At 35.2% G+C, this 15,645-nt stretch overlaps 1 protein-coding gene across 1 annotated transcript in view; it reads left to right on the top strand.

Moving 5' to 3' along the window:
* CNTNAP4 (contactin associated protein family member 4) overlaps window positions 1-15,645 on the top strand; it is a 262,491-nt gene that overhangs the window by 185,224 nt on the left and 61,622 nt on the right. Inside the window, exons 5-10 of the mRNA XM_070935657.1 lie at window positions 2,398-2,601; window positions 2,729-2,913; window positions 4,728-4,871; window positions 6,863-7,124; window positions 10,642-10,791; window positions 13,100-13,271. Of these exons, the coding sequence (XP_070791758.1) occupies window positions 2,398-2,601; window positions 2,729-2,913; window positions 4,728-4,871; window positions 6,863-7,124; window positions 10,642-10,791; window positions 13,100-13,271 (1,117 nt within the window). The remainder of the gene's footprint in view (window positions 1-2,397; window positions 2,602-2,728; window positions 2,914-4,727; window positions 4,872-6,862; window positions 7,125-10,641; window positions 10,792-13,099; window positions 13,272-15,645) is intronic.

Genomic DNA, 15,645 nt, shown 5'->3' with positions numbered 1-15,645 from the left:
CAGCAACACTCCAACACTCCATCGTCATCGCCACCACACTCCCACCCCCATTTCAGCCGTCATAAGGGGATGGCAATATATTTCAAAACTGCAAATGAAATACCACTTAATTAGGCTTTGCTATAATAAAGGCTTTTAGGGTAGGGATATCAATATTGCATGTTAATCAGAGGAGGGTTTCAGCAGGTTCTGACCAGTTCTGGAGAACCAGTAGCAGAAATTTTGAGTAGTTCATAGAACCGGTAAATACCACCTCTGACTGGCCCCACCCGCATCTATTCTCTGCCTCACGAGTCTCAGCTGATTGGGAGGAAATGGGAATTTTGCACTACCCTTGCCCTGGATTGGGGATGGAATGGAGATTTTACAGTAGCCTACCCCTGGAGTGGAGTGGGAATGGAGGTTTCCCTGCCACACCCACCAAGCCATGCCACGCCCACCAAGCCACACCCACAGAACTGGTAGTAAAAAAATTTGAAACCCACCACTGGTGTTAACACTTTATTATCCTTTTTTTAATCTTGACTTTTTGCATACTGAGATCAATAACATGTAAAGTTGGAATTTATCTACATAATTCTGAATTCCATTTGTAGAAAATTTTTTTCCCCTTTATGGGGATTGCTTTAAGCAAACTAGGATGGCAAATACTATGTTTTTCATGAGTCATTGGACATTATGTGCCTGAATGTTTCAATTTATTGATCTGTCCACTTTTTGGAGATTGGAAAAGAAAGGAAAAAAAATCAATAAACCCCATGTTCAGAAATACCGATGCACCATTAAAGTGCATCATTAAGGTTCAATGTTAAAGGATAGTAAAAAATAAAACCAGAAAGAGCATAGGGATTATGTCCAACTATTACATCTGATGGATTTGTTAACTGATAGTTGTAGTTGATAGATTACAACATATTGAAAAGACTGAACATTTAGCATGTTGTTCACTGGGTTCCCTGTTTTAATGGACTTATTTTTCCCAGTGGAAAGGCAGTGATTAAAAATAAAACAAAAGGGAAAGACAGTCTCAGATAGTTGCAGTATCTGAGTGAAGTTTATTTACAGAGAGGTTGTATAGAGTTGCAAGCAGATTTATTAATTTTACAGGAAAGATATAGAAAACTGAAAAAAAAAAAACAATTGGGGGAACTCAAAAGAAGTCAAAGGTATTAACAGGATCTTTTAAAATACTGCAGATACCCCTTCAGCAGAGATAATGGATTCTTTAATGGGGCTCACAAGGATGAATTTTCAAAAGCTTATGCCCAAAATAAAGCCTAATATAGCAAGTGTTTTGTCAAGTGACATAATATGAAATAGGAGCTTTCCATTGATTTGGAAGAGGACAGTCAATTGAAAAATAACCTACGGGAAGTCTGATATATCTTCATTTACTTCACAAAAGTAGCTTTCAAGAACTATTGCCTCTTTTGTCTTCTTTACTTAGGCTGTGTGAATGTTGTTTGTGACTTATTAAATCACCCTTACTTACAGATTATGATAAATACTGGGTTATGTTAATGTCTAATATCCTATTGAAAGTGCACATCCATGAAAATGACAAATTCAAATGCACGGCCATAAGCAGAAGGGACGAAATTGCAAAGCATGTTTCGTGGTGTCGCAACACAAGCTTCTCCCTTTACATATTCATACCATTAGCAAGATTTTCAAAGGGCAGAGATTTCCCTGTGATGTTGCAATTCAGGTTTCATTTATTTTGGCATCATCACAGTTATCTACAGATGCCTCTGCTAACATATAATGAGACAAAAGTGTGTTATCAATGGCGAAATGTGTATAACTTTGGGGAAAGAATGCCTATTATATATGAAAATTGTGCTGTGTTTTCCCAAAAATAAGACCCTGTCTTATATTTTTTTGAACCCCAAAATAAGTTCTTGGCCTTATCTTCAGGGAGATCTTATTATTTTCAAGTGTGTGGTGCAAGATGGGGCTCCCCTTGCTGTCTTACCTGATTTCCAGCTCTGTCTCCCTAACCCTAACCAGAGGAAATGGCGGGGACCAGCTGTGCATGCGTTTAAATATTTTTGGGGAGGGCTTATTTTCAGGGGTGGTGGTGGCTTATTTTAGAGCATGCGCTCAAAAGACCGATTAGGCTTATTATCAGGGGATGTCCTATTTTAGAGGAAACAGGGTAGAAAATGGAAAATTGTTCTATTTCTCTCTTATATTTCAGGATTTGACAAATGCTCTTGTAATATTTTTGTAACTTAGAACAACACGAATCCTCCTTAAATCTCCATTTTTCCCCATGTTATTCATGACAACAACATTTCTCACATTCATGTTTTAGGTATCGTGTGAGCAATATATTATCATGTTCTTATGACTGTTTTATAAGAAAACTGTTTGTTTGGTTTTTTTTAATTCCAGGATCTGATGTAGCAGATTTTGATGGAAGGAGTTTCGTGCTTTACAGATTTAAACCCAAATCCACAACAGCCCTAAAAGATGTAATTTCTCTGAAGTTTAAAACCAGCCAAAGGGATGGGATTCTGCTACACAGAGAAGGACAGAATGGCGATCACATCACATTGGTTTTAGCTAATGGGAAGCTTTCCTTACTCATCAATATAGGTACCAAATACACAGTCATATTGTCCCTCTTTTAATAACATAACAAAAGAAATCTGAACTCTCATATCTTTGCCATCTCTGTTGTTTATTATAGCAGACTTAACAATTTGTTTTTCTCCTCTTGAAGGTGATGCTAAAATGTATTCTGCTGATGCCCAGATTAATATCACTCTGGGTAGCCTTTTGGATGATCAGCATTGGCATTCAGTCCTCATTGAACATTTCAATAATCAAGTGAACTTTACAGTTGATAAACACACTCACCATTTTCATGCAAAGGGAGAATTCAATTATTTGGACCTTGATTATGAGGTGTGAAAATTATCTTTCATTTATTAGAATTATTATCGTTGTGCTGTAAATGAGATTATGCAATTCAAGGATACTGTGAGATGCATAGTTGAGACTTCTCTGCTTCTCTGCTTTCTGTAGAATTAACCAAATTTGATTTTGTTATGAAACATGGTTCAGAAATCATTGCTATGCAGGATTTAAAGCATGGACAATGAGAAAGTACAACATTAGCAGGGAATTCAGTTTTATATTGGTGTTCAGTTGGGGATGCTAATTTCTTCCCTGCTGAGTAAATTTGAAGGAGTTTACCCCCTTAAATGGGGGAGTTGGTGGCAACGCAACTTCACCAGCCAGCTCTTATATCCGTTCATTATTTGCTAGTAAATGTGCAGTGTTAATCATTCAAGCAGGCATGGAAAGCATAAGAAAAGCTAAGGAAGGCATGGTCAAGAAATATTTTGCTGTGTTTTTTTTTTTTTAAAAAAACTTATTTTAGGTGAAGTTGCAGTGACAAGGGAAATAAACTTTGAATCTAGGTCTCTATTTATTAAAATCATCCTAATATCAAAACCCGTATTGCAAGAAATCAGTTCAAGCCTCTAGTAAGAAAAATATTGGCTGTTTCCTGCCGCAATAGCCTAAAAGAGAAGAAGACAATTATCAGAGTAAAAAATAAAGTACCACTTACTATGTGCTTCAATCGAGCCTACTAAGTAGCCACAAACATATTACTCCAGTATCCTATAGAAAAAGTTGCCCAATCCTTCTCTAGACCAGTGGAAGAAGGTAACTGATCACTTTGTCATTGCTCTAAGACATTTATCCTTTATCTTATCATCTCTCATCTCTGTGTAATGGTTTATAGAATCATATGGGAAATAGAACAAATGTATTTGAGCATGAGGTAGTGATAAGTATGCAGAGTTCATGTGAATTATTCAAAAGACTGAGCAGCTTTCTATGTAAAATAAAACTACTCATTGCTCAGGAACGTTCATGGCTATAACATCTGTGTGTACAGCACAGTGCAGGAATTGCAAATCTATAAATCTTCAAATATTGCTGAAATATAACTCCCAACAGCCATTATGTATCATGGCCAAGAGTACTACAGCAACAGTATGGCAACATCTGGAAGATCACAAGTTCTTCATCATTGGTTCAGAGCATGAATTATAACATGAAGAACAGGATGCCATGTATATCTTTAGTAAAAAAAAATAACAATAACAATACACATATTTGTAAAACACACATATGGGTAGTTTCATTGGACTGAAACATCACAATACAATTTCAGATAGACAGTTACAATGACCACGTGAAAACAGAATCTTTGCACAGTATAAAACATTGATAAAAATTAGGTCATCACTATATACATGTAGATGTATAGTATATTTGCATGTATGCTGAGTGTATCTATATCTTTATAGTGTGTGTATATGTGTGTTTGTGTTTGTTCTGAATTGATATTTATCAGTAGGCATTGTTCAGTTAGAAATGAGAAACACATTTTATTCTCTTAAAATTACTATTGAATAATTCTTCCCCATTTCAAGAATGAGAACATGTTTATTTAGAGTATTTTACATTGTCTTATTACCTATGGAACTATACTTAAGGTCTGCATTTTAACCTGCAATTTATGTTAATGCATTTGCTAATTTGGAAAGAGCTTTCAAATAAATAAAAAAATAAATTGATGCTTAATTTGTCTAAAATGGAAAGTGGTGTTTTTATTCTACTGTTAGTGTTTTTGTCATCATAGTTGCAAGCAGATTGTCAGAAAATAATTTAATACTGTTATTGATTTTTATTCTCTTTCTAAGCTCAGCTTTGGAGGGATTCCAATGCCTGGAAAATCAGGGATATTACCATGGAAAAACTTTCATGGATGTTTTGAAAATATTTATTACAATGGTGTGAATATTATTGATTTGGCCAAGAGATATAAACCTCAGATCAACATAATGGTAAGAAATATTTATATGTGTTCTCTCTCTCTCTCTCTCTCTCCCCCCCCCCTCCCACCCCCCTCTCTCTCCTCCTCCCCCCCTCTCTTCACATACATATACATTCTTTTTCCCTTTGGGCCTTACTTAATAGTAATATTCAAATTGCAATCTAAGGTTGTAATGTATTTAATTCTAAAAAGATAATTTAAGTACACTATTGGAAATAGTTTTCTCTTCCCTGTTTCCTTCCATTTAACTGTGCCCATGAAAAATCTTTCTGGTTGACATAACATAATAACAGAATACGGTGCCATGGGGGAATGAAAAGGAATATCTTTAGTGTGATTAAATTAAGACACTATGGTACAAGCCTAATGTCTCCTTCTAACAGCTACCTCTATTCATCTCATATTGTTCAGAAGGCCCCTTAGTTCTTGGTTTATTTTTTTCTGAGATTATAGAGGCTTGTGTGGCAAAGGAAATAATACAGCACTGATGATGTTACCTAGTTTGATAATAAAACGTATGCAAAAAAAAAAAAAAAAACCCCAACAAAACCCCAAAGCACCAAAAATCCCATAATTTCAACACTGAGCTATAAATATTCTCTTCTATCAAAAACAATGCATTTCAATCAATTTGTAAAAGTGAAGTTACCATAGGATGCATTGTATACCTTAACATTTTGGCTTGATTAATTTCAGTTCATTGTAACTGGCTTAAATTGACAATATCACTTAATATATTTGAAAAACTTCAGTTCCAATTGTTAAATGTGTGAACACAGGACCAGATTAAGGCCAAGAGCCTAAGCATAGCCCCAAAATTTTTAGAGGGGAATATGGAATAGGTAATAAGTGTCAAAATATTGAAAAATACTTGTTTCCATGTTACACAGTTATATATTTTCATCATGTATGTAAAACGGTATGTTCATGTGCATGGTCAATAAACTACCAAAAAGAATAACAAATAGAGAAAGAATGAAAAGAAATGCCATTGGAAAATCTAGTTATGCATATTTAAAGTTTAAACTGAAAAATAAAGAATCATTTGAAACTTTTTTTTTAATTTCTAGGAATGGGAGATAAACAGAATATATCTAGTTCTCATTTTAACATGACTTTATGCAATTAAACTTTCCTGAACTTTTCTGCAAACTAGAACAATTATATGCCAAAACCAGCACTTTTCCTGAGACTGTGATGCAATTTGCAGCATACGATATATACAAAAATGTACATATTAGATTAAAGGGAGTACAGCTATTCATATATACATGGAAAGGGTGATAAAATTGCTTGGGGGAGAAGTATGTTTAATGAGAAAAAGACAAACTTAGAGATGTATATTGGGAAAATGATACCTAAACATATAGCTACAATTATCTCTGTACCTATATGTAGTTCAAAAGTTCAGTCCTCTGTTTTTGTAAAGAATATAGGTTATCAACATCATCTAGGTTATCAACATCATCTTCACATACCTAATATACACACAGGGGACTCTCCACATTATTTAAACTAGTCATGTATTGACTAGCAACCTTGGGTAGATGCTTCTAGTTCTGTATTTTTATCAGTACAGACCAGTGGTTAAATTCAGGCAGATTTATCCAGCTTGCGCGATCCGGTAGGCCTGGTGGCAGGAGGCTCCGCCCATCCACCCAGACATCATCACATCCCATTTTTGACCCTCTGCACATGCAGAGGCTCTGTGCATGCGTGGAGGCAGTGTGTGCTTGCTATGCTTGCGCATGTGTGCACTCACATTTGCGATCCGGTAGAGAAGGTAAGTGCATTTCACTCCTGGTACAGACTGACAGCTCTCAAATAGATGACATTATCTATTTAAAATGCTACTTTTCATCACCATCTTTTCCTGAAGCAGCTGAACAATATACAACTGCTATCCGTAATATCTGACCATAGTAACAGACAAACTAATCTTGGCTAATCCTCTCCATTTCTGCATTGGCCTAATGTTTATCTTGTTTCCTTTGTTTCCAGGGCAATATATCATTTTCCTGTTCTGAGCCTCCAATTATTCCTGTCACCTTTTTGAACCCCAACAGCTATTTAGCATTGCCTGGAACAGCAGGACTAGATGAGATTTCAGTCAGTTTTCATTTCCGCACCTGGAACAATGAAGGACTGTTGCTATCAAATAAACTATATCAGACTTCAGGTGGCCTCCTTATGTATCTAAGTGACGGAAAAGTTAAGCTGAGCTTCTACAAACCCGGAAAGGCACAGAGTGACATCACTGCAGGTGAAGCAAAAAGAAGCAATTTCTAAAATAAATGCCTGGATTTAAGCATCAGAATTCTGATGACAGCATTTTGTGTGTTTATTTTTGAAGTGAGAAAAATATGATTTATTCATACCAGTGTTCTCCAATGTAAATGGGGATACAAATACCAGAATTCCCCAGTTGGCATGGCAGTAGATGAGAATCCTGGCACTCTGACCTTAAACATCTGATGTTGGAAGAACACCAAAGTTGCCTAACATGGGAAATATTTGTTACAGGGCCTCCTACAGAGCTCAACTTCATATGTTGTTCAGCTGAAATAATTTGAATAAATGAATATATGATATACTGAGCAGAGGTGGGTTGCAGCAGGTTCTGACCAGTTCTGGAGAACTGGTAGCAGAAATTTTGAGTAGTTCGGAGAACTGGTAGTAAAAATTCTGACTGGCCCCACCCCGATCTATTCTCTGCCTCCCAAGTCCCAGCTGATAATGGGGATTTTGCAGTAACCTTCCCTGGATTGGGGAGGCAATGGAGTTTTTACAGTATCCTTCCCCTGCCACCCCCACCAAGCCACCCCCATCAAGCCATGCCATGCCCATCAAGCCACACCCACAGAACCGTTAGTAAAAAATTTTGAAACCCACCACTGATACTGAGTACATGGAGAGTTTACTTCCCAATACAGAATATTTATTACAAAGTGCTTGTCTGGTTCTCTGGAAGATAGAATTCTGGACCCGATAAAAAACTTACATAAGGAAAGACTGTATAGACATCCCTTCTTTTATCGCAAATCTAAACCTCTATGCCTAAATATATGAATTACAGAATCTGTATGATAGCAGAGATTGATAGCAGTAATTTGGACATAGTTCTAAGTAATTCTTAGAGGTGCCTTAAGATTATATTTGGGGTTGGGTTATGGTTTGCTTTCCAGATAAAATGGTACAAGTTGCATCACTGTTAACTTTCATGGCCATTGAAGGTCATTCCAATAATAATAAAAAAACAGATTAATTTACACATGGCACTGGATAGAAATATTCCTTGAACTTGCATAATGAATATCCATTTGTGAGGTCATTAGACTATAACATAGAAACAGCCACACTCATCTAGTCCAGCATTCTATGTCCACAATGGCCAATTATTTATGGGGAACTTACAAGTAGGACTTAAGTTCAATGATGTTCTCTCACTGCCTTTAATCATTTATGTAACTTTACAATCCAATGTTTTGTTCCCAATAGTGGACAAATAGTGGTACAATAGAAGTACTGGGAAAAATAAAAATACCTTATGTCATATATAAAAGTCCAGTCTTGTATATGAAATGTCAGCAAGGTTAATTGCCTGAGAGCTACCAGATCTGGCCTTTAAAAATCTGGATGACCAATACAGTGAAACAGATACATTTAAAAAAAACCCTCCAACTATTTTAGCATTTGCTTGGATTTACTGGGTCATTTCCGATAGTTCTATTATTCACAAGCCATATATTTAGAGCCAGATATTTAAACCCTAAAGCAAATACCCTAAGCATTATTCTAATATTGCTTTTAAATTGAATGTTGTGGTCTTTATCACATATCTGGTTTATAGAAGCGTTGATAAAACAGGAGTTTAACAGGTTTTCCCCTTGCAGCATTTATTTGCATCTCTCCCTTTGAGTGAGTGGTAAGGTAACTGAAATACAACATGGGATAATTGAATGATTGCCAGTAGCAATTCAGTATCATGGTGGTGATTTATACAAAGCATTCATCCTAGAAATGAAGTTCTGACATTGGGTTTAGTAGCAGCACAACCAATTGCAATGTCTGCTAACACTCCCCAACTCAGATTAAATAATGCAGAAAGTGTGTCAATTTGTGGCTTTCTGATGGGCTCACCATCAGAAAATGTTAATTCTACAGCAAAAATGTCACTGATGTGCCATTTACTGTGATATAGCTGGCTTCCCCTAAAGCAGTTTAAATCACCCAATTACATGCATGTTAATGACACAATTGTAGTTGACTGCCTGTTTTAAGTGATTTCTGCCATGCCCTGTAATGTCTAACTGACTTCCTGACATGCGTTTCTGACAGACTACTAAACGGCAGGCACAAATCAAACTCTCTGTAAAATATTTGTCCACAACCTGACACTTTGCACAACGAAAAGTCAAAAACTATGTTAGAATAGAATTTATCTCACTGTACAATGCGACTAAGACAAAATTCCTGAGGAGTTATAAATGAAAGTTTTCGTTTGCTTATGCAGCTATAAAATACCATGTGTCTTTTTTTTTAAAAAAAGGTCCTTGCTTTCTCAGCAGAAAGTTATCTAACAACAGCACACTGTGAACTTTTTTTTCCCTCTTGCTAGTAAGTTTGAAGTGTTTATTGTAGCCATTGGAGCAAATCAAGTCTGCAAGTAGAGATTGAGTAATTAAATTATGAATGGTTGGACAGGTTTCTTCCCCTACAGGCAGACTTATGACCTGGCTTTCACACAGACAATATGTGATAATTAAATTGGAGCATATTACTTTGAGCACAGCTCTGAGACTTCATTACCAGAGATATATAAAGATTTTTTTTTTGTTTCCCACATAAAACAGGGAACAATGGCACATATTAATTTATGAATGATTAACTGACAATAAACCAAGACTTCCTATTGCAGAATGGTCTTTATATAATGCTCCCGATGCAATTTCTTTTGCTAGTTGTTCAGCATCTGTTTAGGAAGATGGAAGTTTTGAAATAAGAAATTAGGATATTTTTACTGCTAGGGTTGATATTATCCAGACTATTGCATCACTCTGTGAGCTGGCTTCGAGCCATAATTCAACTGAGTCACCATCAAATTACTCCATCAAACCTTGTTCAGTGACTGTTCAAAGTTACAACAGCACTGAAAAAGGTGACTTATGACCGTTTTTCACACGACTATTGCAACATTCCCAGTCACATCATCAAAATTTGGATGCTTGTCAACTGACTCAATTTATGATGGTTAGAGTGTCATATGATCACTTTTTTCGACCTTCTGATGAGCAAAGTCAATGGGGAAGCCAGATTCACTGAACAACTGTGTTACTAATTTAACACCTGCAGTGATTCACTTAACAACTTTGGCAAGAGAGGTTGTAAAATGGGGCAAAACTCACTTAACAAATGTCTTGCTTAACGACATAAATTTTGGGCTCAATACAAGTCTAATTTTATCACACACACAAACCTGAATAGGCATTTGACTGGAGGTCATGATAAAAGACATTACAAATTACACCAAAGAATTAGAAATATCTACTTGTGATAATTGGGAATCTTGCATTTAAATACTATAGTCTATCCCTTGGTATTATAAGGGCAGGAAGTCAGTAAAGAGAGAAAGAAAGCAAATATATGGCAATTCACAGAAGCTGGAATTAAAGTGTCATTTTCATTTTTTCAGAAGTTCTAAAGATTATGAAGTGCTTATCAGATATTATATGAATAAATTCTCTTGATCTCAATGTTTCTTGACATTTTTTCCCTTTTAGGTGCTGGATTACATAATGGGCAGTGGCATTCTATATATTTGTCAACTAAAAAGAATCGTGTAACCTTAATGGTAGATAATGAAGCAATGTCAACATCTCATATGTTAGTACCTATGCATATATTTTCAGGAGACACCTATTATTTTGGAGGTGAGATACATTTTATTTTCTTGTTAAAGCATAGAAATCTGAGTTTTGAAAAACCATGAATGAAACTTAGTTTCATATGGGAGTACAATATTTATTGTAGATTTCAGTTGAACATCTCCGGACTTAGCACCAAACTAAGAAAATTACTCTATTTTCAAAGTTGACTTTGATGAGATATACAGATTCTTCATGCTTGTTTGTTGTTGTTGTTTTTTTTGAAGAGGATTCATCTGATTTTAACATATAAAGCAATTTCTTAATATAGTGCTGTAAAAACTAATATTAAATCTTGCTCACTATCTTTCCTTGAATATGATCTTAACTAAAGTATGATTGTAAAATTATCAAAGCCATCAGGCTAAATACACATAAAACTAGTGTACTATTCCCCTAAAAATTACAATATTGGCAAAACTGTATACCACAAATATACATGTACAACAATAGTAATCTCTAAAAGGACTTTCAACATTCTAAAACAGAATTTAAAACTGCAGGAGAGTTGAACAAGGAAGTTTTCCCTGCTTATACTATAAATGTTTGGGAATATCTGAAATTAAGTCCCATTTTCGTTGATAAAAGATACATATACACAATGATGCCTCATCACACATTTTTTTTCCCTGAAGGCAGAGGAGTACATTCAGCTCAGAAATGAAAAAAAAGCAGATTTCATTCAGTGTGTGTGTATGTGTGTTAACACGTGCTCTCAAGATTCATTTGTTCTCAATTATTTTATTTTATTATTTTTCTGCTACTCCTTTGGGGTATTTATTGGGGGAATGAAGAGTGATTTAAGAGAGAGATTTAAGAGAGAAAGAATTTAAACTACTTTCATATCTCTACATGTGCCTTTTGCCCTAACTTGACTTAGTCCTCAAGCTAATGTAAACATACGTTCTGTGTATGTTTTGTTGATAATCTTTACAGGCATAGCTGAAACCTAAATTTCCTCACTGGATAATTTTGAACATCTGAGCAATTATATATAGTATAGCACCACAGAACTATAGCACTATAATATCATATTAAACTGATGGTTTCAGTCCTATACATGTTTACCTAATGGCAAAGCCATTTTGTGTAGAAAATATGCATACATAGGTCATATGAATGAGAGATGGTATTCAGCAGGTTCTGACCAGTTCTGGAGAACTGGTAGCGGAAATTTTGAGTAGTTCGGAGAACCGGTAAATACCATCTCTGACTGGCCCCTCCCCCATCTATTCTCTGCCAGCTGATTGGGAGGAAATGGGGATTTTGCAGTAACCTTCCCCTGGAGTGGGGGGGGGGGGTGATGGAGATTTTACAGTATCCTTCCCCTGCCATGCTCACCAAGTCACGCCCACAGAACCGGTAGTAAAAAAATTTGAATCCCACCACTGATATGAATGCCAACTCCATATATAATTTAAAAGAACATTTTCCTATTCCTAATTTTTATATAAAATTTCTTCCAACAAAATGTCTGAACGTTCAGCTCCCAGAGTTATAGCAGACTGTCTGGATAAAGCAAAGGAGGTTTAATACAATTGTTACTATTGCTTCTCATAATTTAACTTTAAATCAGAATTTTCTTTCTTAAGATATAAACAGGCTTCATTATGAACTCTGTTAAAGTAATTGAATATTATTAGCCAAGGAGGACTAATAAGACTTAGAAGGTAATACATTTGGATTAATATCAATGAAGGGTTTGGGTGCATTAATCGTAAGGCACCACTGTCACACTAGAAAAACAAGTCACTAATGGAAATGGTGTCATTTGTCATGTTCCATAGCCTGTTGGCATTCAAATTTTAAACTGATAACTATTCAAAGGACTTTTGTCACTGGAAGGGGAATTACTGAGAATATGAAAACTTACAAATTTGCATATCCTTCTCTTTATGATGTCATTGATGTATTTTCTTTTCGGCTAGCATCGTGGTAGCATTACATTTCTCTCTGCTTATTTCCATTTTTACTTTTGTTGATAGATTGACAGTGTGCTAATCTTAAAAATAAGGAGCACCCTTCCTATTTTTTAATAATAATTTTAATTATTTTAAAAATAAATGTATTCATTGTAGCTTTCATCTATGGGGAAAGCTAATCAGGTATTTCTTAGAACTTTGCATAAATCACATAAAAGAACTGCATTTTTTCAAGTCATTGTTTATTGTGTTCTGGAATTATAGAAATATGTATGAATTAAGTTGGAATCTTGGATTATACTTACCAGTACATGGTACATCTATCAGTAGGACATTACATTGTAATTTTAATTATTTTCCCCAATTAATCACTTTCATATTTTAACTTCCAGGATGCCCGATTAATGTCAACAACTCAGAATGTAAGAACCCCTACAGTAGCTTCCTTGGATGTATGAAACAAATTTCTATTGATGGCAAACCTATAGATTTAATTTCAATTCAACAAAATTCAATGGGACATTTCAGTGATCTTCAGATAGATTTGTGTGGCATCATAGATAGGTAAGAGATTATATTTCAATGAAAAATATTGATTTTTGATTGCTGCTGAGATTAAAACATTTAATTATTTTAACCAATGCTTTTCTTTTTGGTCCTTATGTAAATTGGAGATATATAAAGACAAAATGACAACTGTTTCCCCCTAACCTTTTAGTTGTTTGAAGAAGGGATGGCAAATTTCTTTTCTTTTTTCTTTTTTTACCAATACTGTTATTACTTGTGTCCTAGAATTTCAATTTCCCTGCAATTCAAAGTTTCTCGATCTATATTTATGGCTGTTTTCTCTGGCTTGGTGGCACTTAGCAAACTATCCTCAACATTATTTTAAGGCCACATTGGCAATAAAATGCCTTGTGAAAATGTATCTGAGTCATAGATAATAAACGCACTTGATATAATTTGCTTGGTTTGATGTGTATAGATTAACTATATTTATTTAATGTTTTATCAGACCAGATCACACAATTTATGATATAATTTGCTTGGTTTGATGTGTATAGATTAACTATATTTATTTAATGTTTTATCAGACCAGATCACACAATTTATTCAGGGAAGACACAGGGACAGTCAGATGAAAAGATTATAATGAATATTAAAATTCAGCATTGTTGCACACATTTGCCAAACCCAATAAGCAGATCATAAACAAAATAATTCTATATATATTCTTATATAACAACAATAGTAAAATATTGGCCATAATAAATGTAGCAGTTTTAGGATCTAAAGGATCTTTTTTCCTTCAAAAGAATTTTTCATGTAACCCACACTTTTCTATAGACTAGAATTGTGTGTCCAACAATTTGTGTTGTTTCTTTTTACCAACTGCTTCTTGGTACATGAAAACTGTATGACACAAAATTTTACACACTGTCTTTGAGCCCTTGAAAAAGAACAGCATAATCAAAAGCACTCTATGCAAATAGAAAGATAGATATTTGTAACAGAACATATTCTCCAGAGCTAGATTGCTTGTTGTTTTGCCTCCCTTAAGAAGTATTCATGTGGCAATATGAATTAATAATAAAATATTTCGGAATATGGAGTTATGGTTAGGATGAGGGTGAGGATCTACTGAAATAACGTAGTGTAGAAAATGCTGTTTCTCATTATGGCTACAATGGGTCAATAACATTTTCACATTCATGAGGGAATGCAATGCTTTCATGTGAGCCTGAAAAAAGTTGTGTCTTCTTTAAAGTTAATGTGACTCTTAACAGCAGCCACAACATCTCTCGAGACTCATCCAGAAGCTGTTTTAATGAATAGTAGAAAGGCTGTTGTGCAAAAGGACTTGTTCAGAATAAATTTCAGAGAGTGCCCAGTTACAGCCATGATTCTGAAAGATGCAAATGAGACTCAGCAGACACTGCTTTGTGGCCATTAATAACTGATCAAAAATTTGTATTTTATTTATTTTTATTGCTTTTAAAATAATATCAGAAAAAAGGAACCAAACAAAAATACAGTACCTTTTTGCTGCTGTAACAAGATATTATTCATTACATTCTTGACTTTTCTTTTCTTTTATGTCATCCAGACCTAGAGATTTTTAAAATATTTTCCATGGTGTTTTTGATTACGTCTACAAAACTCTCAGTGCCTATTTTTTCTTTCTGATCTATGGTAACCATGAGCATGTCTGCCCTCTGAAGAATTATTAGAATGATCCTACTTCTTACAAAATACAAAAAGTCTTTGATCTTTTTTTCCTATATAGGCTATAACTACAGCTTATTTAGGGATAAGGCTTACTTTCCATTAACCTTCTTTATCCTACATCAGAAGATTTTTGTAAACAATTTCCTGAATGCTTTAGGACTTCAAATGTCCTTTGCTTTGAATATGATAAGGATATAAAGGCTGCAAAAACTATGTCTTTGCACAGCTGTTTTGTCAGTTGTGCCTGTGTGCCTCTGCCCATATCCCAGAATGGCTGAGATGTACATGAATGTGGAAAAATTACACAATGGAGCATCTCTTTCCCATCTTTGGTCCTACTTCCTCATGTTGCAAAGCATCTATTTCACAGATGTAAATGCAACCAGTGCTCTATATCAGGGGTCTCCAACCTTGGCAACTTTACGACTTTATGACTCCGAGAATTCTCGGAGTTGAAGTCCACAAGTCGTAAAGTTGCCAAGGTTGGAGACCCCTACTCTATATAATGCCAACTGCTATTTGGATTGTATGGCAGAGGGCGGAGGGACTGCTTTGAACTGAGGGTGATTTTTTCTAGGCTAGCACATTCAGGAGAGACCACCCCAGTGCTATCCCATGTCTCAAGTAACCTATGATGTTTTTGCCTGGAGACAACCACAAAGCATTCACAAACACAACCTCCAGAAAATTTCTTTCCCCAACTCAGCAG

This window comes from Pituophis catenifer, unplaced genomic scaffold (assembly GCF_029215685.1).
Source record: "Pituophis catenifer annectens isolate HBS135680 unplaced genomic scaffold, rPitCat1.0.hap2 SCAF_2, whole genome shotgun sequence".
In the NCBI taxonomy this organism is placed as follows: Eukaryota; Metazoa; Chordata; class Lepidosauria; order Squamata; family Colubridae; genus Pituophis; species Pituophis catenifer.
Note: the sequence above shows the minus strand (reverse complement) of the source record. Positions and strands in the feature narration are given on the sequence as shown.